At 34.7% G+C, this 24,257-nt stretch overlaps 1 protein-coding gene across 5 annotated transcripts in view; it reads left to right on the top strand.

The window, feature by feature from the left end:
• Window positions 1-1,843: 1,843 nt before the first annotated feature.
• Window positions 1,844-24,257, top strand: part of LOC132751924 (protein boule-like) — a 51,985-nt gene continuing 29,571 nt past the window's right edge. For all 5 annotated transcript variants that reach the window (XM_060742139.1, XM_060742138.1, XM_060742140.1 and 2 more), the window contains exon 1: window positions 1,844-1,971. In XM_060742139.1, coding sequence (XP_060598122.1) covers window positions 1,954-1,971 — 18 coding nt within the window. In that variant the 5' untranslated portion in view covers window positions 1,844-1,953. The remainder of the gene's footprint in view (window positions 1,972-24,257) is intronic.

Here is a 24,257-nt window from a genome sequence, read left to right as displayed (position 1 = left end):
ATTATGCTTTGCGTGACGGTGTTTTATATGTTCCGTCATGTCAGTCGTCGATTACAGTAGGCCTATGCCGTCCCTATTATCATCTTTTTTTAAACCTGTCAAATCAATTTGTCCAAGTCAAATTCTAAAAATTGTCATGTTTACATGAGAAGGTGACAAAACACATAAAATTTAATGATCATGTAAATATATACATATCAAGAGAAAACCTGATAACCATAAGAAAGTAGGCCTACTCAATGCCTTTTAAAACAATAACTCTTGATTCGCTGGGTACTTTGCCGGTAGTTCTTTGTCGCTGCGTATTTTGAAAGGGGTTGGGGCTGAAGTGGAAATCTTTCCTTTCATATTAGTACTATTGTTATAGGCAGATTCTAAAGCACTTGGGACTGACTTTTTTAATTTTTGTCTTCTTTCGAGCATTTGTTTCTTTTGCCCTATATTTATATGTATTAACATATATTATATATCATTTTATTTGGCTGTTCAAAAAGGCCCATGATGGAAAAATAAAATTACCGTAGAATCCCTATTTAAGACCACCCCGGAATTAAGACCGCCCCACTATCAAGACCATTTTTTAAAACTACGGAACTTTCTGTGCTAATGTCAATGGTAACATGATCCAGAACTTAGACACCTCGCTTATCCACCTTTAAGACCAGCAGATTCAGCCCCAATTCTTTGTTTTGTTCTTTATTTTACCCCACTATTGAGACCACTGATTTAAAGTCAACACCTACACGTAGACCTTAAATTTGTTGAAATGCTTTTATCATCTGCTTGAAAGCTCTTAGGCATGACACTTAATTTCACAAGGTGTCAAAAACACCTTATATCATAGGGATATTGTATGAAATAAGGTGAGAAAGTAAATTTTAGAGTGGTTTAATGTTGAGTTAGGCACATTGATTTAACGAAGAATTAATGGCTTATTTGATTTGTGAATTATGTACATCATATAATAATTAATATTGAAATCAGACCAAATAGAATTTGATATTAAATTTCTTTCTTTCCATCAGATGTTATTAAATTACAACATAGAGTCTACTTTTATTTTGCATTTGCAGGTTAAGATATTCATTTTTGTTTGTTTGTTCATACAAAATGACTAAAATAGACCATGGTCAAAAAGTGTGCAAGCATTGATAAAAATATTCACAATTAAGACCACCTTGCAATTAAGACCAATTTGGTCCAGTCCCGATGGTGGTCTTAATGGATGGTTTTTACTGTATTCTGTTCTAATCGTCGGGCCCTTACAGGTGATTTCTTGTTTCCCTGGGCATTTAGTACTTTTGCTGCGCTGCATAGTTACCTTATTTCTATGTGGTTTCTCGTTTCTAAAGGCAGACGCATCCTTGTGGACCACACGCTTCTTTTCATGGAAAAGCTCGATCGTGTCACATTCAAGGAAATGACAGAAATTGACGTCTAGATACTTAGATTCTACGGGCAATTTTTTTTTTTGAAACTGGTTTAAAAACACATTCTGTTAAAAGTACGTAGCTGCAGTAGATCTAGGTCTAATTTTAGATATAAGCCTATGTTTATATTTAAAAACTATTCGAGAAGCACATAATTTTTACAAACTTTAGCTCACACCCTGTACAAAAAAGTCACAAGGTCACGCGAGGATAACTGAAATGTAAGGCGGGAAATTTTTGTCGCTGATGGGTATTTCGACGAATACACATCGAAAGGGGTGTCAGCATAATATTGTACGTATGTTTTTAAAAGTATTTGAGTAATATTTCTATATTTTAAAGGTTTACCTTTACCAAATAAATTATATCCTATTTTTTATTCATTTTACAAGAATAATACCAATTCTTCCCTTTAAACAGGATAAAGGAACAATTGTAACAACCCCATAAATAATGGAATCGTCTATAGAGAATTCGGCTGCACTTACTCCGAGATTCTGTGTATTGCAAGCATCGGGGTGAAATGGATTTACACGAAATGGTAAAGAAAATACCTGGAATTATTTATTAGTATCCATTCTGTTTGTGTCTGTTAGAATATGATATTTATGTACTTTCTGCAACATGTTTAAAGTTATGGAAGTTTAAATTGTCAAAAGTAGTCAAAGAATCGTTTAAATCATGAAAAAAAAAAAATCCGTTGTTCGGAAGCGTTTGTGTATAGGCCTACTGTGCATATTTCATAAGGAATGTGAGTGGATATTACCGTTTCATACTCGGTGTTTCACTATGGTTAAACTAAAAAAAGTTTTGTGGAAGGATATATTTTTGCAGAATCTACTTCACGAAAGGAGCTTTCAAGAAATGATGCCATGCGTTCTTTCAAGAGCGTTGCCTTGTTTGGATATATAAGAAGATCTATACAGTATCATATTGACGGATATGAGATCAGAAGCGTCAAAACTTTTGAATACATGATATTCAGTCCAATTTGATATCTGTTTAGTGTTCCATATTCACAGCATACTCTCCCACTATTTTCAGTCTGGGAAATCCAGCATTTTTTTCCTTACAGTAGATCTATATAGTGGTTGGAGACCACCAATACCTAGTCCTAATTATAAGACCTATACGTAACCTATTTCATATTTATCATTCATTAATCTGATATTTTACATTTTTCATTTTCCATGTTATGCTAGGTCTTAACAGATCTTTGCAAAATCGTGTAGCAAAAAAAATGACATTAGACATCGATTTAGATCTAATGAATTTCAACAATTAAAACAGCATGTATTTACATTAATTTTGACCTATTTATGAACAAAACTAAAAAATGAATACTCTACCTTTTAACAAAATGATTGAACTGTCACATCCGAAAAATCATGATTAAATCCTCTCATTTAATTAAATTCCGTGTACAGTCGATATACAAATGGCCGCCATACAGTGCGCGAAATCTGATTGGCTAATTCAAATGCAAGCCTTTAAATGAGTCCAGAAGTTTCTAACGGAATATTTTTTCAACGAAATAATTGCCCATGCACTGTCAGTGTGTTCGAATATAATTTTCTGTTCACAAAATTGGAATCAATCTGTAAAACGCTTTACTTAACCAGTATGGCCGATGACGGCGATGAGCAAAATAGACTGATATTTATATTTTATTTTTAATTGATAAGTACATTGTTTGAAAGTTTTTGTTAATGATGGACCATGCAATTGAAAGAACAGAAGATAAGCTTTTGAATAAAGCTTGAAAGGCAAGTCGACAGACATTTTTTTAATTTTTCAAAATGCTACGCGTTTATGAGCAATAACTATTAAGACGTCGGGCTTGACAAACATAAAACTATAACAAGCCTGTAACGTCTAATCTATTGGACTAACCAAAACCGGACGACCACCAAACCCGGACGGCCCCGAAAATGCTTTTTTTATTTGTTCAGTGAACTGATTTAGCTGGGAAACGGACAAAAGTCCTCCGTCAAAAAATGACAAGGCAGACAAAAGTCCTCCCGCGAAAATGACAGGGCAGCAAAAGCCCTCCGGCGAAAATGACAGGGCAGCAAAAGCCCTCCCGTGAAATTAACAAGGCGGACAAAAGCCCTCCCGTAACAAAAATAAATATGTATGTTGAATACTTGTGTGTTTTTTCATTGCACTCAACATATTAAAATTGTTACATGTATATATTTCTTGTTGTTTTCAATTGGCCTTGGCTTAGTACTGGTATGAGCTAGAATCATCTTTTATTCTGAATATACCTAACTGAAATGTTTAACGAGGTAACTTTTTACACGAATGCCGTTAAAAACAAAGTCACTTTTAAAAGTAATTGACTCATTACAAGGCACATTTATTATAAATGTTTTTAACTTTTAAGTTAGATAATTTTAACTTCTTTTCATCAATTAATACTCTATTAATATTATTTTCACATAGAATAATCCTTCATATCTACGTGAATAAATACGGCCCGAATAAATATGGACTTACAGATTTTAGCACTAATTATTCAGATGCCCCTCAGGAATGTGCTCAAGCTCATACAAACACGGTTTTGCCAATGGAAAACAAAAATATTCATGATTACAATTTTAATATGTTGAGTGCATTGAAAAGAAAATATAAACTATTCAATGTACATATATGTATTTGCTGCGGGAGGGCTTTTGTCTGCCCTGTTATTTTCACGGGAGGGCTTCTGTCCGCCCAGTCATTTTTACGGTAGGGCTTTTGTCCGCCCTGTCATTTTTACGGGAGGGCTTTTGTCCGCCTTGTCAATTTTGGACGGGAGGGCTTTTGTCCTACACTCGATTTAGCCATTTCCATACGCAATACAAAATCATACCTTTTACAACCGCAGATATTTTAAATCGAAGCATTACATAATAATAAATTGCAAAAATTTAGTCAAATGTCAACAAAATATTTTGTTTGGCACTACATGTGCTGACGTCACTTGACTTCACTGCTCCGGGCGGAATATGAAGTATTTATGTTTTCCTTAATACTGGTCGGAGACCATCAACCGGACACTTTTGGAACATTTTTCCGTACAGATTTAATAATTTTTAACCTAGAGACCAAAAAATTTGACACAGTTCAGCTAGGTTCTTCTCCTAACTAAGAAACTAATTTGTTTATTTCTGATTGTATTGTAGGGATTAAACGATGATCGAGTATAATCGAAAATTGATCGTTTAAAGGACCGATCGGCGATGATCGATTACAAGGTTTAATAATCGATCATCAGTAATTTATTTTTTGCTGTTACTTAAGTAACTCACTGTATTATAACAACACTCTAAATTAAAGCCAGCTTTGGTTGAAACAATAACTTGCATTCAATTGACTGGTGACCATGGTGTTAATAGTTGACAGTGAGGGATATACTATGCTCAAATTTGACATTAGAAAATATTTAGAATTGCTACACAGTCTATTTGTAAATATAAAATAAATATGTTTTGACTTCACAGAAAGAAGATATGTTATGTATAAAATTATTTTACACACTAAAGGTAGTTACAATATCAATACAGTGATTTTTTTACAAACTCATCAGTGTGGGTCCTAGGACTCGCTGAGCTATAAATCTATGAGTCCTAAAATTTAGCCGACTAATCTAAGTTACAAGGCTTAATATTGCTTTAGTGATATGAAAGGTATATTAACAATGGAATGAAGAAAAATTGAATTTGATTTCTACATTACAGGGCTCATCCTGGGTGGAAATTTTAGGGAGAAGTGACTTCCTCGCGAAAAATAGGGAGAAGGGAAACAACCCAATGTGTATGCATTAACATGCATAGCTATACATCCTTTAACTATAATATAAACACAATCTATTTATCAGCTATTTATAAGCTTCCTCTAAATATTTGTTTATGTATTTTCATGTAGATTTATTGATAATAATGTGTATGAAAAATTATGATGAATAAATTAATTCTGTATCTTATGTCCCAGATTAATTTTACATTATTACTTTCAATATAAAGTTACATTGGATATTGATTAACAATATCTGCCTAATCTGTTCTAAATACAGAACTTTTTTTAAGACCTTACATGTTGTTATGCCACATTTATGTGCATATAATTATGCTTATAAAACAATTTTCAAACATGGAAGAATATGTAAAATATTTACTGCAAACATTTGTGCACATTATATTTGATCACTAAAATTATATACATTCATTTCTTATTGAAAAATGCGACTGAGAAATTATAGAAAAGAAATTTCTAATTACCTCCCTTTATTTTCATGAAATGTTAAACTCGTAATATCTTTATAAATAATGCTTTTTGATATTTACAATAGTGATAAATCTTAATCTGAGCGTCATATTTTTGACATTAAAACACATATCTATATTAAAACAATAAGAACGCTTCTTTCCTGACAAATTTTGTTGTTATATACATGGCCGATCATTATTCGTAGTTTTTCCGGGATGTCGTGCCCACGTGCGTAAGATGTGTCAAATTTGGCATTTCTACAAAGATAACAATGCCAAACACTCTCATTGTCTACAACATACCAATCGTAAAATTTTTGCGAATTGGCTTTCTTAAATTTTCGCGTAGATGTATCAGAATCAGTAACTTTCTTTTACTGCTAGTTTTGGGCATTTCGTAGCCATGACGTGAGCGACAACAATTTTTAATTGATGTTAACGGACTGAAATCATTCAAAATATGATTAAGTTTTTAATCCAGTCGCTGATCATGAATGAAATTGATTATTTTAAATTGACTAACAGTTTTGTGATAGCCGTGAAAAACCCATTGCACATCGCCTTAACTCGGGTTAAACACCGCGTGTATATCAATTAGGGAAGATTTGCACGTGTTCAGATAATCGGGAAAAAACAATCTATAATTATCGCATTATCCGGTATTAAACTCGCAAAACTGTCACACAATTAAACCCGTTTCGGGCCGATGCTCGATTTATTTACTGATTAGAGTAGGCGGTCTATCGCTTAGCATACAGGTAGACGGGTAGTATAAAGCGACGCTCTGATTGGATAATGATAATTAGCAGTCGTCATATGGGCGGATACAATCTCTGCTCTTTACATCGCCAAGTAATTACTCCTTGGGAATTAAGATTTTATCGGCGATGTTGACTTCTCTTTGATCAATTGGGAGAGCGAAATGGAAATATACACGGCGAAGTTATCGCCTGAATCGCCCTTCCGGATGAGCCCTGCATTAATTACAATGCTTCTGATACTGAAATAATTCAAAACTGTCAAATAAATTTAATAAGTTTATTTCCATTAATTTAGTTTGAGATTAATCAAAACTTCATTTTCCTTAATATTTTATGCTTAATAATCATTAGTAAAGCACTCATTATTATTTCTTATCTGTAGAAGATTTGCAGACCTAGAATATGATTGACATAACTTGAACACAATTTGGTATTTATTACCAAATTCCTGTCAGACAGGACTCCCTACTCAGAAAAAGTATGCATCCAAAAGATGCACATTATTTGAAACTTTGCATCCACAGCAAATTCAATGAGTCCTGAACTCGGGATGCAGAGGTAAAAAAATCACTGTCAATATATAGTGTCATTAAAAAAAACCTGACAGTTTTGAAAGAACCAACTTAACTTGTTCCCATGCATAGTTTATTCATTCCTTTATTATCCCCCGCCGAAAAATTTCGGCGGAGGATATAGAAATAGTCTCCGTCCGTCCGTCCTTCCGTCCGACATTTTTGTCCGGAGCATATCTCTAAAAGTATTTGAGTTATCAACTTGAAACTTCATAGGTGGATAGACCTCATTGAGGAGGAGTGCAGTGCACAAGAATGATAACTCTACCTAGCATGATTTTTGAGTTATTGCCCTTTGTTATTTTTCAAAATTGATTTTTGTCCAGAGCATAACTCCAAAAGCCTATGAGATATTAACATGAAACTTCATAGGTGCATAGATCTCACTCAGGAGGTGTGCAGTGCACAAGAATGATAACTCTACCTTTCATAATTTTTGAGTTATTGCCCTTTGTTATTTTTCATACCTAATTTTTCACCCGAGTGGAGCATAACTCAAAAAGTGTTTGAGATATCAACATGAAATGTCATAGGTGGATAGATCTTATTGAGGAGGAATGTTGTGCGCAAGAATGATAACTCTTCCCTATACAATTTTTGCGTTATTGCCCTTTTTTTTTCATGCTATTTTGTCCAGAGCTTATCTCAAAAAGTATTTGAGGTATCAACTTTAAACTTCAAAGGTGGATGGATCTCATTGAGGAGAAGTGCAGTGCTTAAGAATGATAACTCTACCCTGCATTATTTTTGAGTTATTGCCCTTTGTTATTTTTCAAAATTAATTTTTGTCCAGAGCATAACTCAAAAAGCCTTTGAGATATCAAAATGAAACTTCATAGGTGCATAGATCTCTGACTCGGGAGGTGTGCACTGCACAAGAATGATAACTCTACCTTTTATAATTTTTGAGTTATTGCCCTTTGTTCTTTTTCATACTTTAATTTTTTCTCAAAAAGTATTTGCGGTATCAACTTGAAACTTCATAGGTGGATAGATTTTACTGAGGAGGGATGCAGCACACAATAATGATAACCTACCCTGCATTATTTTTCAGTAATTGCGCTTTGTTATTTTCAGCCATCAGTATTCACATAGGTTTCAAATCTGTAATCACTATAGCCATCAGTTTTCATTACCAAAAGACCTCTTAAAATAGAATTATTCCGCTCTACTACATATACATTCTTCCAATGAGCAAACACATTCGGCGGGGGATTGGGGGGGGGGGCCATGTTGACATGGCTCTTGTTGAAATTGAGACAGAATAATTTAATAGATTTTAATGAATTTATTTGATTAAAATATTTTACTCAAGGATGAGCATAGTATATCTGTACACTAGTTTATTTCAGTTGATAAAGTTGTAGTTTGCCCTCCCAGCGTTTTTTTTCTCTACATTTGGAATGGTGCCGGTACCAGACTGACTGGGAAAAAAATGCGTTATTTTGACTTAAATTGGGAATTTTTTTAATGCATTTTTTCAGCTACAAATGAGATTAGACATCATGAATAAAGATAGCTAACAGCTTCCACTGTCCAGATAGAACTATTGAGTTGTAATTTATATGAATATGTTGGATTTAAATGATTTTAGAAAAATCACTTGGCTTTGTGGGCATTTTGAACAGCCATTTTGGGAATTTAACATTGGAAATTGGGAATTTTAATGTCTATTTTCCATTGGGAATGGTACCGTTTTAGGGTAGTAGTTATATAAAGAGAAAAAACACTGCGTCCGCAAACTTGTACCTGGATCATAACTTTTTAGCTCAGGCCTAAAAAAAAAAATTGTTCTGTTCGGGTCACCCGACCCTACCTAATAATATGCGCCGACCCTACCGTTTTTTTCATGTCCAAAAAAAAAAAAAAAAAAAAAAAAAAAAAAATCCATGAAAATACCGTATTATTGAGGTACTCAATGAGCAGTGTGAAGGGCAATTCAGGCGAAAATTTCGCTGTGTATATTTCCATTTCGCTCTCCCAATTGATCAAAGAGAAGTCAACATCGCCGATAAAATCTTAATTCCCAAAGAGTAATTACTTGCCGATGTAAAGAGCAGAGATTGTATCCGCCCATATGACGACTGCTAATTATCATTATCCAATCAGAGCATCGCTATATACTACCCCTCTACCTGTATGCAAAGCGATAGACCGCCTACTCTAAACAGTAAATAATGAGAGCATCGGCCCGAAACGGGTATATTTTGCGAGTTTAATACGGGATTTGGCGATAATTATAGATTAATTTTTTTCCGATCATCTAAACACGTGCAAATCTTCCCTAATTGATATACACGCGGTGTTTAACCGAAGTAAAGGCGATGTCCAATGGGTTTTTCACGGCTATCACAAAATTGTTAGTCAATTCGCAAAAATCTTATGATTGGTATGTTGTAGACAGTGAGAGTGTTTTGCATTGTTATCTTTGTAGAAATGCCAAATTTGACACAGCTTGTACGCACGTGGGCACGACATCCTAAAACTACGAATCATGATCGGCATGCGACATATCGGTCGTATATCATGTGCTCATGTATATAACAACAAAATTTGTCAGGAAAGAAGTGTTCTTATTGTTTCAATATATACATATTTGTTTTAATGTCATAAATATGACGCTCAGATTAAGATTTATTAATATTGTAAATTTTCAAAAAGCATTATTTATAAAGATATTACCGAGTTTAACATTTCATGAAAATAAAGGGAGGTAATTAGAAATTTATTTTCTATAATTTCTCAGTCGAATTTTTCAATAAGAAATGAATGTATATAATTTTAGTGATCAAATATAATGTGCACAAATGTTTGCAGTACATATTTTACATATTCTTCGATATTTGAAAATTGTTTTATAAGCATAATTATATGCACATAAATATGACAATACAACATAGAAGATCATAAAAGAAATTTCTGTAAACAGAACAGGATAGACAGATTTTATTAATCATTATCCAATGTAACTTTATCTGGAAAGTAAAAATATAAAGTTAATTTATTCATCATAGTTTTCTTACACATTATTATCAAAAATATATGAGAAAGCTTATAAATAGCTGATAAATAGATTGTGTTTCTATTCTAGTTAAAGGATGTATAGCCATGCATGTTAATGCATAAACATTGGGATGTTTCCCTTCTGCTGATTTTTCACGAGGAAGTCACTTCTCCCTAAAATTTCCGCCCAGGATGAGCCCTGGGTACGGCACAGGTTTTAACACCGCTCTTAGTTACAAAATGGCAGATCACATTGTCAATATTTGTAAAACGGCGTGTGATCTTCACCAGAAGAACGCTGAGAGTTTAAGATTGTTACACCTGAAATGTCTTTTGAAAACATAGAAGGGATGTATTTGTGCCACCCGGGAGGGATGTCAGAAATTTCCATATCTAAATTTCAAAAAAAAAAAAAAAAAAAAAAAAAAAAAAAATCCGACCTACCCTACCTATTCCTTGAGAGCATGTTACCCTAACAAAACAATTTTTTTTTTTAGGCCTCACCTGTCACAAAGTGACAGGGTGAGCTTTTGTGATCGCTTTTCGTCCGGCGTCCGTCCGTCCGTCGTCCGTCCGTAAACTTTTGCTTTAAATGACATCTCCTCATAAACCACTGAGCCAATTTCATCCAAACTTCACAGGAATGTTCCTTTGGTGGTCACCTTTAAAAATTGTTCAAAGAATTTAATTCCATGCAGAACTCTGGTTGCCATGGCAACCGAAAGAAAAATCTTTAAATATCTTCTTTTAAACAACCCTAAGAGCTAGAGCTTAGATATTTGGCATGAAACATCTTCTAATGAGTGTCTACCAAGTTTGTTCAAATAAAAGCCCTGGGGTCAAAATTGGCCCCGCCCCCGGGGGGTCATTGATTTTCCCTATATGCATATAGTAAAAACTTAAAAGATCTTCTTTTAAAGAACTGTAAGAGCTAGAGCTAAGATTTTTGGCATGGAACATCTTCTAGTGAGTGTCTACCAAGTTTGTTCAAATAAAAGCCCTGGGGTCAAAATTGGCCCCGCCCGGGGTCATTGATTTTCCCTATATGCATATAGTAAACACTTAAAAAATCTTCCTTTAAAGAACTGTAAGAGCTAGAGCTTAGATATTTGGCATGAAACATCTTCTAGTGAATGTCTACCAAGTTTGTTCAAATAAAAGCCTGGGGTCAAAATTGGCCCCGCCCCAGGGGGTCATTGATTTTCCCTATATGCATAAAGTAAAACTTAAAAAATCTTCTTTTAAAGAACCCAAAGAGCTAGAGCTTAGATATTTGGCATGAAACATCTTCTAGTGAATGTCTACCAAGTTTGTTCAAATAAAAGCCCTGGGGTCAAAATTGGCCCCGCCCTGGGGGGTAATTGATTTTCCCTATATGCATATAGTTTAAACTTAAAAAATCTTCTTTTAAAGAACCGTAAGAGCTAGAGCTTAGATATTTGGCATAAAACATCTTCTAGTAAATGTCTACCAAGTTTGTTCAAATAAAAGCCCTGGGGTCAAAATTGGCCCCGCCCAGGGGGTCATTGATTTTCCGTATATGCATATAGTAAAAACTTAAAAAATCTTCTTTTAAAGAACTGTAAGAGCTAAAGCTTATATATTTGGCATGAAACATCTTCTAGTGAATGTCTACCAAGTTTGTTCAAATAAAACCCCTGGGGTCCAAATTGGCCCCTCCCAGGGGTCATTGATTTTCCTTATATGCATATAGTAAAAACTTATAAAATCTTCTTTTAAAGAACCCAAAGAGCTAGAGCTAAGATATTTAGCATGAGACATGTTCTAATGGGTGTCTACCAAGTATGTTCAAATAAAAGCCCTGGGGTCAAAACTGCCCCGCCCCGGGGGTCATTGATTTTTCCTTATATACATAGCAAAAACTTAAAAATCTTCTTTGAAAAAAACCCAAATAACTAGAGTTTAGATATTAAGCATGAAACATCTTTAAGTAAATATCTACAAAGTTTGTTCAAATAAAAGCCCAGGGGTCAAAACTGGCCCTGCCCGAGGGGTGTCATTGTTTTTTACTCTATGTGTATAGTAAAAACTTAAAAAATCTTCTTTTAAAAAACCCAATGAGCTAGAACTTAGATGTTTTGCATGAAACATCTTCTTATGGGTGTCTACCAAGTCTGTTCAAATAAACAAATAAAAGCCCTTGGGTAAAAATTGGCCGGGGGGGGGGGGGGGGGCTATATACAGGTGAGCGACCTCAGGGCCATCATGGCCCTCTTGTTTATTTCTTGGTGTATTGTCTTCATACTTCAGGGCTTTTTTCAGCAGCCCTGCCCTTAATTTTGGGGAAAAATTACCAGGTATATTTGCAAAAGGGGAAGAAAAAACTTGATGTAATTAAATTTTTGGGGAAAACTGCATGATTTTAAAGAATTTTTCTTTGGGGAAGCAGCCCTATAACGGCCCCTGCTATAGAAGGAAAAATAGCCCTGTACTTGGCCACAACAACCCTTGGGACAAGACTGTTCAGTAGACCACACTAACCTTGACCTTCATCATAAATCACCTTGACCTAATCAAGGTTAAAAGTCCAAATTTTGCTTGTTCATGCTGTTATTGGCTGTAACTTTGTTTTTTTTGAATGGATTGTCTTCAAACTTGAACATAATAATCTTCAAGGATATCCCTTACAAATAACCAGACAGACCTTGACCTTCACTCATAACTGACCTTGACTTTGAAGGTCAAATTATTTTCATTTTTTTTGGCTATTATTGGCTGTAACTTTGTTATTTTTGAATGGATTGTCTTCAAACTAGTGTGTCATTTTTTAAGCCTTGAAAAAATGACACACTAGTAAAAATGGAATGAAAAGGATCAAAGAGAATTTACTGTTACCTATTGTCCTCGAAGTCAAACAAGTACCTCTGGGTTTGTACGGACAGAGCCTATTTCTATATCCCCCCCTTTTTTTCTTCGAAAAGGCAGGGGACAAATAGATTACTGGTTGGGGACCAAAAGGTATGACTGAAGTTTTTGGCGTTTTAGCCATGGATCATGTAATGTTGAAATAGAATGTACAGGCTGGTGATAGCCTTCTTAACCCATTACTTCATATACACGCCTTTTAACGCCTTTTTCACCCCCCCCCCTTTTTGTTGTCTCAAATGATGAAAAAATGCCTTATTTAGGCCCCAAACACTTGTTTTTGTTTGAGAAATGTTGTTAAAAAAATTGACCTCTTTTTCGGCGCGGCCCCCCGACCAAAAGATACATCAGGGGGTTGCCAGAAGGGGGATGTGCCCCCTTCTGTTTTGGGGGGTTTGAAGGGGGGCGGAGTCCCCCTCATCGCCAAGAAAATTTTGGACTTGTGAGAGGCTGTAAATGACCCCAGATTGATCATAAGGTAACGTGTAACCAACGCTGAAAAGCATTTGACTCTATCTCAATCCATTGATAAGTTGCAGCACTTTGAAATCAATTTTGATGGAAAAAATCAACGCAAAATAGTGATTTTTGGCAATTTTGAGATGTCCCTCGTTGCCATGGTAACAGAAAATTTAAGTCTGAGCATGTTGTTGCAAGGACAATGGTCCAGTCAACATTTGTGCCAAGTTTGATTAGTGTTGAAGCAGTTTTTATAGTATTATAGCAATTTGAACTTGTAACGGGAGACTTTTCAATGAAAACAGCCATTTTTCACAAAATGCTCATGAAGCAATGGGTTAATGAAAAAAATAAAATCTACAAAACAACAATTTTTTCTTCAAATTTATATGACAGGCCATGTTTAAACATGAAAAAACGCGATTTAGGGTAATTTCAAGTATTTTCATCATTTTCAGTTAACCCATTACTTCATATACACGCCTTTTAACGCCTTTTTCACCCCCCCCCCTTTTTGTTTGTCTCAAATGATGAAAAAATGCCTTATTTAGGCCCCAAAACACTTGTTTTTGTTTGAGAAATGTTGTTAAAAAAATTGACCTCTTTTTCGGCGCGGCCCCCCGACCAAAAGATACATCAGGGGGTTGCCAGAAGGGGGATGTGCCCCTTCTGTTTTGGGGGGTTTGAAGGGGGGCGGAGTCCCCCTCATCGCCAAGAAAATTTTGGACTTGTGAGAGGCTGTAAATGACCCCAGATTGATCATAAGGTAACGTGTAACCAACGCTGAAAAGCATTTGACTCTATCTCAATCCATTGATAAGTTGCAGCACTTTGAAATCAATTTTGATGGAAAAAATCAACGCAAAATAGTGATTTTTGGCAATTTTGAGATGTCCCCTCGTTGCCATGGTAACAGAAAATTTAAGTCTGAGCATGTTGTTGCAAGGACAATGGTCCAGTCAACATTTGTGCCAAGTTTGATTAGTGTTGAAGCAGTTTTTATAGTATTATAGCAATTTGAACTTGTAACGGGAGACTTTTCAATGAAAACAGCCATTTTTCACAAAATGCTCATGAAGCAATGGGTTAATGAAAAAAATAAAAAAATCTACAAAACAACAATTTTTCTTCAAATTTATATGACAGGCCATGTTTAAACATGAAAAAACGCGATTTAGGGTAATTTCAAGTATTTTCATCATTTTCAGTTAACCCATTACTTCATATACACGCCTTTTAACGCCTTTTTCCCCCCCCCCCCCCTTTTTGTTGTCTCAAATGATGAAAAAATGCCTTATTTAGGCCCCAAACACTTGTTTTTGTTTGAGAAATGTTGTTAAAAAAATTGACCTCTTTTTCGGCGCGGCCCCCCAACCAAAAGATACATCAGGGGGTTGCCAGAAGGGGGATGTGCCCCCTTCTGTTTTGGGGGGTTTGAAGGGGGCGGAGTCCCCCTCATCGCCAAGAAAATTTTGGACTTGTGAGAGGCTGTAAATGACCCCAGATTGATCATAAGGTAACGTGTAACCAACGCTGAAAAGCATTTGACTCTATCTCAATCCATTGATAAGTTGCAGCACTTTGAAATCAATTTTGATGGAAAAAATCAACGCAAAATAGTGATTTTGGCAATTTTGAGATGTCCCCTCGTTGCCATGGTAACAGAAAATTTAAGTCTGAGCATGTTGTTGCAAGGACAATGGTCCAGTCAACATTTGTGCCAAGTTTGATTAGTGTTGAAGCAGTTTTTATAGTATTATAGCAATTTGAACTTGTAACGGGAGACTTTTCAATGAAAACAGCCATTTTTCACAAAATGCTCATGAAGCAATGGGTTAAATAAATATGGTTTCTACAACCTAAAAAAAACTTGGCGATACCCCTCCCTAGCCTAGGCAGTTTTTATTGCAACCCCCCCCCCCCCCCAGCCACTCCCAAGACCATATAAAAGATTGGACATTAAAAGACAAACAGAATGGACAGAAAGGGGCAAGACCATATTTATAACTACATATATATGATCTTTCCATTCTGGTTAATAAATAGACAGAAAATGTAATTAAATATAAATACCTTAGATACACTCTCTGCAGGTGCAAACATTTTACATGTTTTGCAGGCCATTTGAGTCACGGTTGATAAATCACCCATAACAATATCCAGTTTTCAAGCTTGCAGTTACTGCCTTCTTAGATGTTTCCTCTATATTTGATTTTGATATTTTAGAGGCAATAGAATCTCCATCAGATTTGTCTGCCGGCCATTTCGTCATTAGAAAATTCGTTATAGACTTTTGAGACATTTTGACCTTGTTTATTTCACGTGGTATAGTCGAGCATAACGGGCCCCCTATACAGTGTCAGTGATTTTTTACCTATATAACAGACTCCGAAAAAAGGCCTCTTCCCAATTGAAATTTTCTTTAAAATCATGCAGTTTTCCCAAAAATCTGAACTTATTCCAGCTCTTTTACTTCCCAAATCAGCAATTTTAGCGATAATTTTTCCCAAAATCAATAGGCTAAGGCCTCTTCCCAATTAAGTGAGAAAAATCACTGAGTGTTTTTAGCTCATCTGTCACATGAGCTTTTGTGATCGCTTTTCGTCCGGCCTCAGTCCGTCCATAAACTTTTACTTTAAATGACATCTCCTCATAAACCACTTAGCCAATTTCATCCAAACTTCACAGGATTGTTCCTTTGGTGGTCACCTTTAAAAATTGTTCAAATAAATTAATTCCATGCATTAAAAATTGTTCAAATAATTTAATTCCATGCAGAACTCTGGTTGCCATGGCAACCGAAAGAAAAAACTTTAAATATCTTCTTTTAAAGAACCCAAAGAGCTAGAGCTTAGATATTTGGCATGAAACATCTTCTAGTGAGTGTCTACCAAGTTTGTTCAAATAAAAGCCCTGGGTTCAAAATTGGCCCTCCCCCAAGGGGTCATTGATTTTCCCAATATGCATATAATAAAAACTTAAAAAATCTTCTTTAAAAGAACTCAAAGAGCTAGAGCTAAGATATTTAGCATGAAACATGTTCTAATGGGTGTCTACCAAGTTTGTTCAAATAAAAGCCCTTGGGTGAAAATTGGCCCCTCTCCAGTTGTCATTGATTTTCCTAATAATTATGTGTAAAGCAAAAACTTAAAAAATCTTCTTTGAAAAAACCCAAATAGCTAGAGTTTAGATATTAAGCATGAAACATCTTCTAGTGAGTGTCTACAAACTGTGTTCAAATAAATGCCCTGGGGTCAAAATTAGCCCCGCCCCAGGGGTCATTGATTTTCCTTATATTTGTAAAGCAAAAAACTTAAAAATCTTCTTTGAAAAAACCCAAATAGCTAGAGTTTAGATATTAAGCATGAAACATCTTCTAGTAAGTGTCTACAAAGTTTGTTCAAATAAAAGCCCTGGGGTCAAAACTGGCCCCGCCCCAGGGGTGTCATTGTTTTTAACTATGTGCGGTGTAAGAAATTAGGATTTAAATAGCAACCCCAGCTGATAAGCCATGCAGATTAAGAATTTTCCAAAAAATCGATAGTACCATGATAAATCAAAATTATTGACAATTTTTTTCAAAATATTTCTGTATAATTTATATATCATTTAAAAGGAAATTGAATTATCTTTCAAATGACATAAATATCATTTTTGTATTTTAAAACGTTTTTTTATAATGGTGAGTTAAATCCAATGCACGCTACAAATTTTACGGTAATTTGTAAAGTCATCGATAAGACGTGTGATTGACACATGTAGGTCGCGTGATATAATTTGCGGGTTATTAATTAGTTATGAATATTCATGATTTAAATATCACCAATCAGAAAAAAGAATGACCTTTCACCCGGATGTTGAATTATTTTCGTATGTTGACAAAAAAAAAAGTTACAATCACCCAAAGTCTACGACGATTTTCACAAAATTTATTCGGTAAGTTCATAAAATTCATATATCAGTATAAAGGGAATAAATTTTTCTTTTAAATGAGGTATAATTTATTAAAATCAAAAGAGATTTAGGTACCCGCATCGGGAAGCAAAAAATGTTGATTTCTGATGAAGCGTGCTTCACTCCATGCGGCGTCCGTCCGCCATTTTGAATTTACCGATACGGTGAAAACAACATTTTTCAAAAGTCTGAGTAAGCGATTAATATCGCATATTTAAAGAAAACAAACATTCTGGCAACAAATATACATTATAATGTATGCCCAGCTTATTTAATTTCAAACATAGTCTTATAATTATTAATTAATTAGCGATTTATTTCCCGACCGTGCACCTGCTATATAAGTCTATAGTGCGGTTTTAAAATTTTACCCCAAAATCATTAATTTTGTTATGAAAGTGCTATGATAATGTTTATTATTCGTTGTTTTAAAAAATAATCTTTAATTCTGATAAGTTTCATGAATTACCATTTAAAAATAACGGTTTTCATTGTGTTTAAAACAAAGAAAAGTACAGTCAGTTCAAAACACCTGTGCAATTTTGACTTTGGTTACAATGAAGTTCAAAGTTCTTTTTTTTTTTCAGATGCATAGAGCTTTGTTTCCTGTGGTATGATTTATAACCATGGAAGAAGAATTCCTGGGTCCATATTGTATGGAAATTCAGTTGACCAACAAACAGATAAATAATCTCAATATAATCAAACCTCTTACAAATCAGTGTATTAAAACTGGGTTGATATTTGAACTGCAGACATATTTTAAAAATTTGAACAAAGTGATTGACATTATTAAGTCCCTCCAGCCAGATTTATTGTCGTCTAACCAGTCAACCCTGAAGACCAGAATCAATCGTGCCATTGAAACAAAAAAGAAACTGGTCTCGAAAAAGAAAGTTGGTGGCATTTCATCAGTGGATGAATTGAATAAAAAGCCATTTGGGACACCGGCAAAAAAACTGTTTGTTACACCCTGTAAAAGTATTGAACATAGTCCTGATGAGTCTTTAATATGCGAAAACGGTTTGATCAGCCCAAGGCAAAATGAGACAGAATTATGTACATCTGAAATTCAAGTAAACAGACTGGAATGTGAAAAAAATGAAAATGAACAAAACAAATCATGCTATGATGGTCCTAATGTTTCAAACACAATTCAATTTAGCAAAGATGAAACTAAGACATTAAACACGTATGAGTATGAACTTAATAGAAAGAAAAAGGCCTTGCAGCAGGTTAATAAACAGATAGGTTTATTAAAAGAAAATGTGAAAGTGCTTGAAAATAAAATTGGCCACTTCTCTGTAAGGAACGTAAACAAGAGAGATGAAACCTCTAGGAAAAATCTGCGCTTGCTTCGAGAAACTGAGAGGCAGTTGTTGCGTCAAAAAAGACAGGGTTTAGTTGATTCAGAATCTATTGAACGCTTAACACTTGAAAATAATCATCTGAAAGAAAATCAAAATGAAGAACAAAATTACGAAAACAAGTTACAAGAGCAAAAGAAACTTCAGGCACAGAAGACTGCAAGTTATTATAAAGTTAGAGCTACAAAACTTGCACAAAAACTGAAAAGTGACTTAAAAGAAAGTGACCTTGTCAAATCTTTGAGATCTAAAGTAAGTGAAAATGAAGCAAAAGTCCGTGAACTTGAAATAAACAATGACATACTGAAAGAGCAGATCAACCAACAAGCATGTGAAACAAAAAATGTTGATGGTACATTCAGTGATAACTTGCGTATGTGCATAATTGAACTAAGTGGACTTGAGGTTGCGGTTGAGAAAGTACCAAATGTTATTAAGACAGTTTCTAAGCATCTCTTTGGTAAAGATCTACGTAAAACAGATTTGCCTTCCAGCACCACAGTTCAAACAATTGTCGGCGAAGGTCACTACCTAGCCAAAGCCTTTATATCCAAACAGTTATCCGAAACAGAAAATTGGGGACTTAATAGAGATGGAACAACACGAAAGAAACAGTAAATCCTAGACACAACAATTACCCTCTCATCAGGAGATGTCCTTAGCCTAGGTTTCAACAGAGTTGCCCATGAAACTGTAGAGACAATTAATAACGTAACCAAAAATCATATGAATGAATTGGCAAATGTTAATGCAAATATGAACAAAGGTGTAAGTACAGACAGTTTTGTGAAAACCTCCTTAGAAAAATTAGCCTTCACAATGAGTGATCGCGCAAGTAATGAAAAAAAAGCTGACAGACTTCTGGATAATTGGCGTGATGAAGTTTTGAAAGTTTGTGATGAGACACAACATCCGGAAGTTCTGCACTTTCATTGCATGGCGCATGTACTTTTAGGGTGTCATCGGTATATTGGAATGAATTTCAAAGAGCATGAATCAGGTATCGCCTCTGATCATGGTCCACTTGGTCGTGATAGTTTGTCTGTCTTTAAGTTCTGGAACACTAAAGGCACAGTGGTTGAACGTACTATACGAACAGTGTCCGAGGTATTTGGTCCAGCTGGTGACCATCATGGCATACGTGACCTATGGGAAGCACACTGTGCAGCAAATGGGTTAAAGTCTGTGATAGGAAATTATAAAGATAACCGCTTTAAACGCTTTGTTTCAGACAGCCGCTGAAATTTTTGTGCACCGTGATGACTTCATTAAAGTCCTTGAAACGGTGAAAACCCCCAATCTTAAGCTAAAATCTGTTCTTGCAGATCTAAAATCTGACATTATCATGACTCTAATACAAGTGTCTAGGTTTATTTTATCTGAGAATAACTGGCCCTTCTGGAAACTTTTAACAAGCAACAAAGTCCCCATATGTTGAACTGTATCCTGAAATAAATGACATCAGAAACTTCCTGGAAATTTGTCAAGATGACCCGGCAAACATATGGGCACCTTGATTCCCACTGGAGTAATGAAGACCCCCATGACATTAGTGATTTTCCATACCGTCAACTGTTTAAGAGCAAAACTGTCTGTAATCATCGAGCCAGAGAACGGTTTGCCATGCCGAGAAATATTACTGAATACAGTTAAATTAGTGGCCTCTCCATGAAGAAAACTGTTGATAAACAGCTTGTGGACTTTCTCCCTGATGGACAATTTGGTGTTCAACCCTCAAAAAGACAACCTCCAAAGAACAGGTTTTGCCCATGTGACAAATTTAGCTTGCGAACATCATTTTGGAGATCTGGATAGCAGCCAGCGACGTCCGACCAAGTGCTTCAATGCATCATCATTCCTCAGTTCAGTTATTAAAAACGCAATAGACTTCAAATGATTAGTTGGTTAAATAAAATGCCTAGGGATGAACTTGAAAATGTGATGAAAAAAGCACGTAAAGGAGGAAAACAACTGAGAGATGAACACCGAACACAAGAAAAAAGTGTTATGAGTGAAATTAAATGCGGACATGGCTCAAATAAAAGAAAAAGGGAAGAAAAGAAAAATGAACAAAGTGACAGGCAAAAGTAAACTAAAAAACAAAAGTGCAATGAAGATGATAGTTTGGAGGAAGAGAATTTCAATGAGGAAGATCAATTTAAACGCGACTTGTCGAAAAATGACATTGTTAAAGAAAATGAGTACATTGCTGTAGCCTATCAAGATACATGGTATCCCGGAATTGTGTCTTCTGTTAATTCAAATAGAACTATGTTTGTTGTTAAGTTTATGTCCCCAGCAAGAAAAGTGGGACATTTTTGTTGGCCTGCACGTGAAGACATTCAAAACTGTAGAAAAAGACTTCATTCTGAAAATAGGTTTTGTTTCAAACTGTTTAAATTCTGGCCGTATGTGGCAAATTGAAGAAACTGATGAAATAAACAAACTGTTTGTGAAATTTAAGAAGTATTATTTCTAACTGTAAAGTAGTTAAATAATAAAAAAGACACTAGACCACTGGTTATTTTGAATAAGATATTTGGATCTCATTTGCAAAATGTATATGTAATTTAAATTAAATTACTTTAAATGTAATCTTATTCAGTTATTGTTATAAAATATATTTTATTAAGCACTGAATTGCTTTGATATGTATATACTTTGTTAATGATATATTGAAAATGAAAATTATTGTGATGAAATTTTGATGATGTATGATATATATGCATGCGATAAAATAAATTTTAGCATTATACCAGAAAATAAAATAAATTTTCAGATCACTGGTAACAGAATGTTGTTTATTTTGTTTTATTAAAGTCATGATAGTACATAAAATGGAAAGCAGTTGTGTGCAGCATAGGGAGATCTTGCAGTGTTCCAAATTTCATCAAGATACCTCAAAAAATAAAAAAGTTATGACATTTTTACTGTAAGTTTAACCATATTTCTTAACGCGTCGGTTCCGCCGGCGCGACACGACTATTAGGCAAATAATATGCGGAAAATTCTGAAATTTCGCCATTTTCAATGAAAATTAAAATTGCATAACTTTTTTATTTCTTCATCAATTTTAAAAAGGAAAACTGTTCTGAAAAGGTCTTTTTAAGACCTTTATAATGGTTTTAATCAACTAATCATTACTGATATTTGAAAAATTAAGCTTTGGATGCTAATTTAAATCCACTAGACTGGTTGGACGACCAGATTTGAATATTCACTAGCCCAAAAGACATTTCACTAGCACAAATCATTTGTTCAAAACAGTTGTTTATATTGCCTCTGAAAATACAGTAGCCTGGTCGGGCTTGTAAGTGTGAAAAGTTGGTAGCCCGAGGAGAAATTTAGTAGTCAGGGGCTATAGGACTACTGCTAATTTCGAACACTGTATGTGTATAGTAAAAACTTAAAATATCTTCTTTTAAAAAACCCAATGAGCTAGAGCTTAGATGTTTAGCATGAAACATCTTCTTATGGGTGTCTACCAAGTTTGTTCAAATAAAAGCCCTTGGGTTAAAATTGGCCCCCGTCGGGGGTCATTGATTTTCCTATTAATATGTGTATAGCAAAAACTTAAAAAATCTTCTTTGAAAAAACCCAAATAGCTAGAGTTTACAGTGTTTTTTTTTCACCAAAATATTCGGCGAAATTCGGCCCCATTCCCCCCTCAAAATAGTATGTTTTTTTCCCCCTCAAAGCCGAAATTTCCCCCTATAATATGGCAGCCCAAATTTGCCTGCAATGAATATCATTTTTTTGCAATTAATTGCCGAAAAATTCTTTATTTTATGCCTGTAAGACTTACTGTTATGCAAGGTTGTTTACTAATTGTTCTCATATAGGTAAGGGGAGCTACTCCTGGTGTCCCAACAAGTTTATCATGTGACACATCAATATTTTAGATCCATATACAGTGATTAATCTAGAAATTCCTTACAATGCGTCAGATGACGCACATGTTTGAAAACAATGAGTCCTGTAGCAAAATCAATGAGTCATGTAGCAAAATAAATGCGTCTTAGCAGAATTTTTTTTTTTTTTTTAATAGCAGATCCTTGACATGATTTGCATGTTTTTATAACAAGCGATTAAGTAATAAAAGTTATTTTTGGTACTTATATTAATTGCAGGCAAAACAATTTTTATTGGCTGCTCAAAAATCTAATTTGCATAATTTATATTTTCTTACTACTTATGTCTAATACTGTGCATTACCCATTTTAATTGTTCGTAATTTGCACAAAATGTCCCTGTCACACTGTATACATGCTGATGACTTTTATTGCTCCTTGTATGCCTCTGTGTAGAAAGCATACACAGACAGACCTTTTGATCATGAAAAAAAGTCATGCACAATGTTTCCCTGATTGGTTAATCACCCTGTCAAATATTCTGATGACGTAATAGACATCTTTTTTTTTTTTTACACTCCACGTGAACTTGAGTGACCTTAGGGGAAATCATTACACACCTGTCAGATTATACTGTAACTTACAGCATTTCTTAAAATAGCAACACTTTTTTTCAGTTACCGATAATTATTTAAAATATTAAGTAGATTAATGATTTTTTGTTTGCTTTATTGGATTAATTTTACGGTAGTAGAAATGCGGTAGTAGAAATGTGTATCTGTGTGGGAAAGGGATTAGGTAAGTAGATAACTTGGAAAAATGCTATATAGGGAAATGGATAAATTCAAGACAGCGTTTTTTTTCTCTACTTTGGGAATGGTGCCGGTACCAGACTGATTTGGAAAAAATGCGTTATTTTGACTAAAATTGGGAATTTTTTTAATGCATTTTTTCAGCTACAAATGAGATTAGACATCATGAATAAAGATAGCTAACAGCTTCTACTGTCTAGATAGAACTATTGAGTGGTGATTTATATGAATATGTTGGATTTAAATGATTTTAGAAAAATCACTTTGCCTTGTGGGCATTTTGAACAGTCATTTTGGGAATTTAACATTGGAAATTGGGAATTTTAATGTCTATTTTCTATTGGGAATGGTACCGTTTTAGGGTAGTAGTTATATAAAGAAAAAAACACTGCAAGAATATGCATAATTACAGGGGAATGGGCAACCTGTTGCTGTTGGTACCAGTTTTGTCTGGATGACTAAATAACATACAAAATAAGTCTGGGACAGATATTAGATGTGCCTTTGGCCCTTTGCTGACAATTTTCCTGTGCCCTTCTCATTTTTTAGCGCCAATGTATTTCACCATTGTAGGCGATTCACTCTCATGCAAAATGGACGCTCTGATTGGCTAATGCCGATAATGGGCGGTTACTGATTGCAAGCAACAATTGCTTGAGATTTAACGTTTCAAGCAAATGGGGGATTAGTCTTGCACCTGTTATCATCGGAAATTAAATTATTCAACTGAAGAAATTGAAAAATTATTCAACTAATGAAAATAAAGTAATCAAACGGTACATAGAAATCCCTTGTCGTGATATTTTGGATTATAAACTACCTGATTTGCATGCGTCAAATTGAACGCACATATTTTGAAACTGTGAGTCTTTTTCGATTTTTATGCGTATTTTACGCAAGACGCACATC

Source organism: Ruditapes philippinarum, unplaced genomic scaffold (assembly GCF_026571515.1).
Source record: "Ruditapes philippinarum isolate M1 unplaced genomic scaffold, ASM2657151v2 ctg3734_1_1_1_1, whole genome shotgun sequence".
In the NCBI taxonomy this organism is placed as follows: Eukaryota; Metazoa; Mollusca; class Bivalvia; order Venerida; family Veneridae; genus Ruditapes; species Ruditapes philippinarum.
The sequence above is the reverse complement of the archived record's forward strand: the minus strand, read 5'-3'. Positions and strand labels throughout refer to the sequence as shown.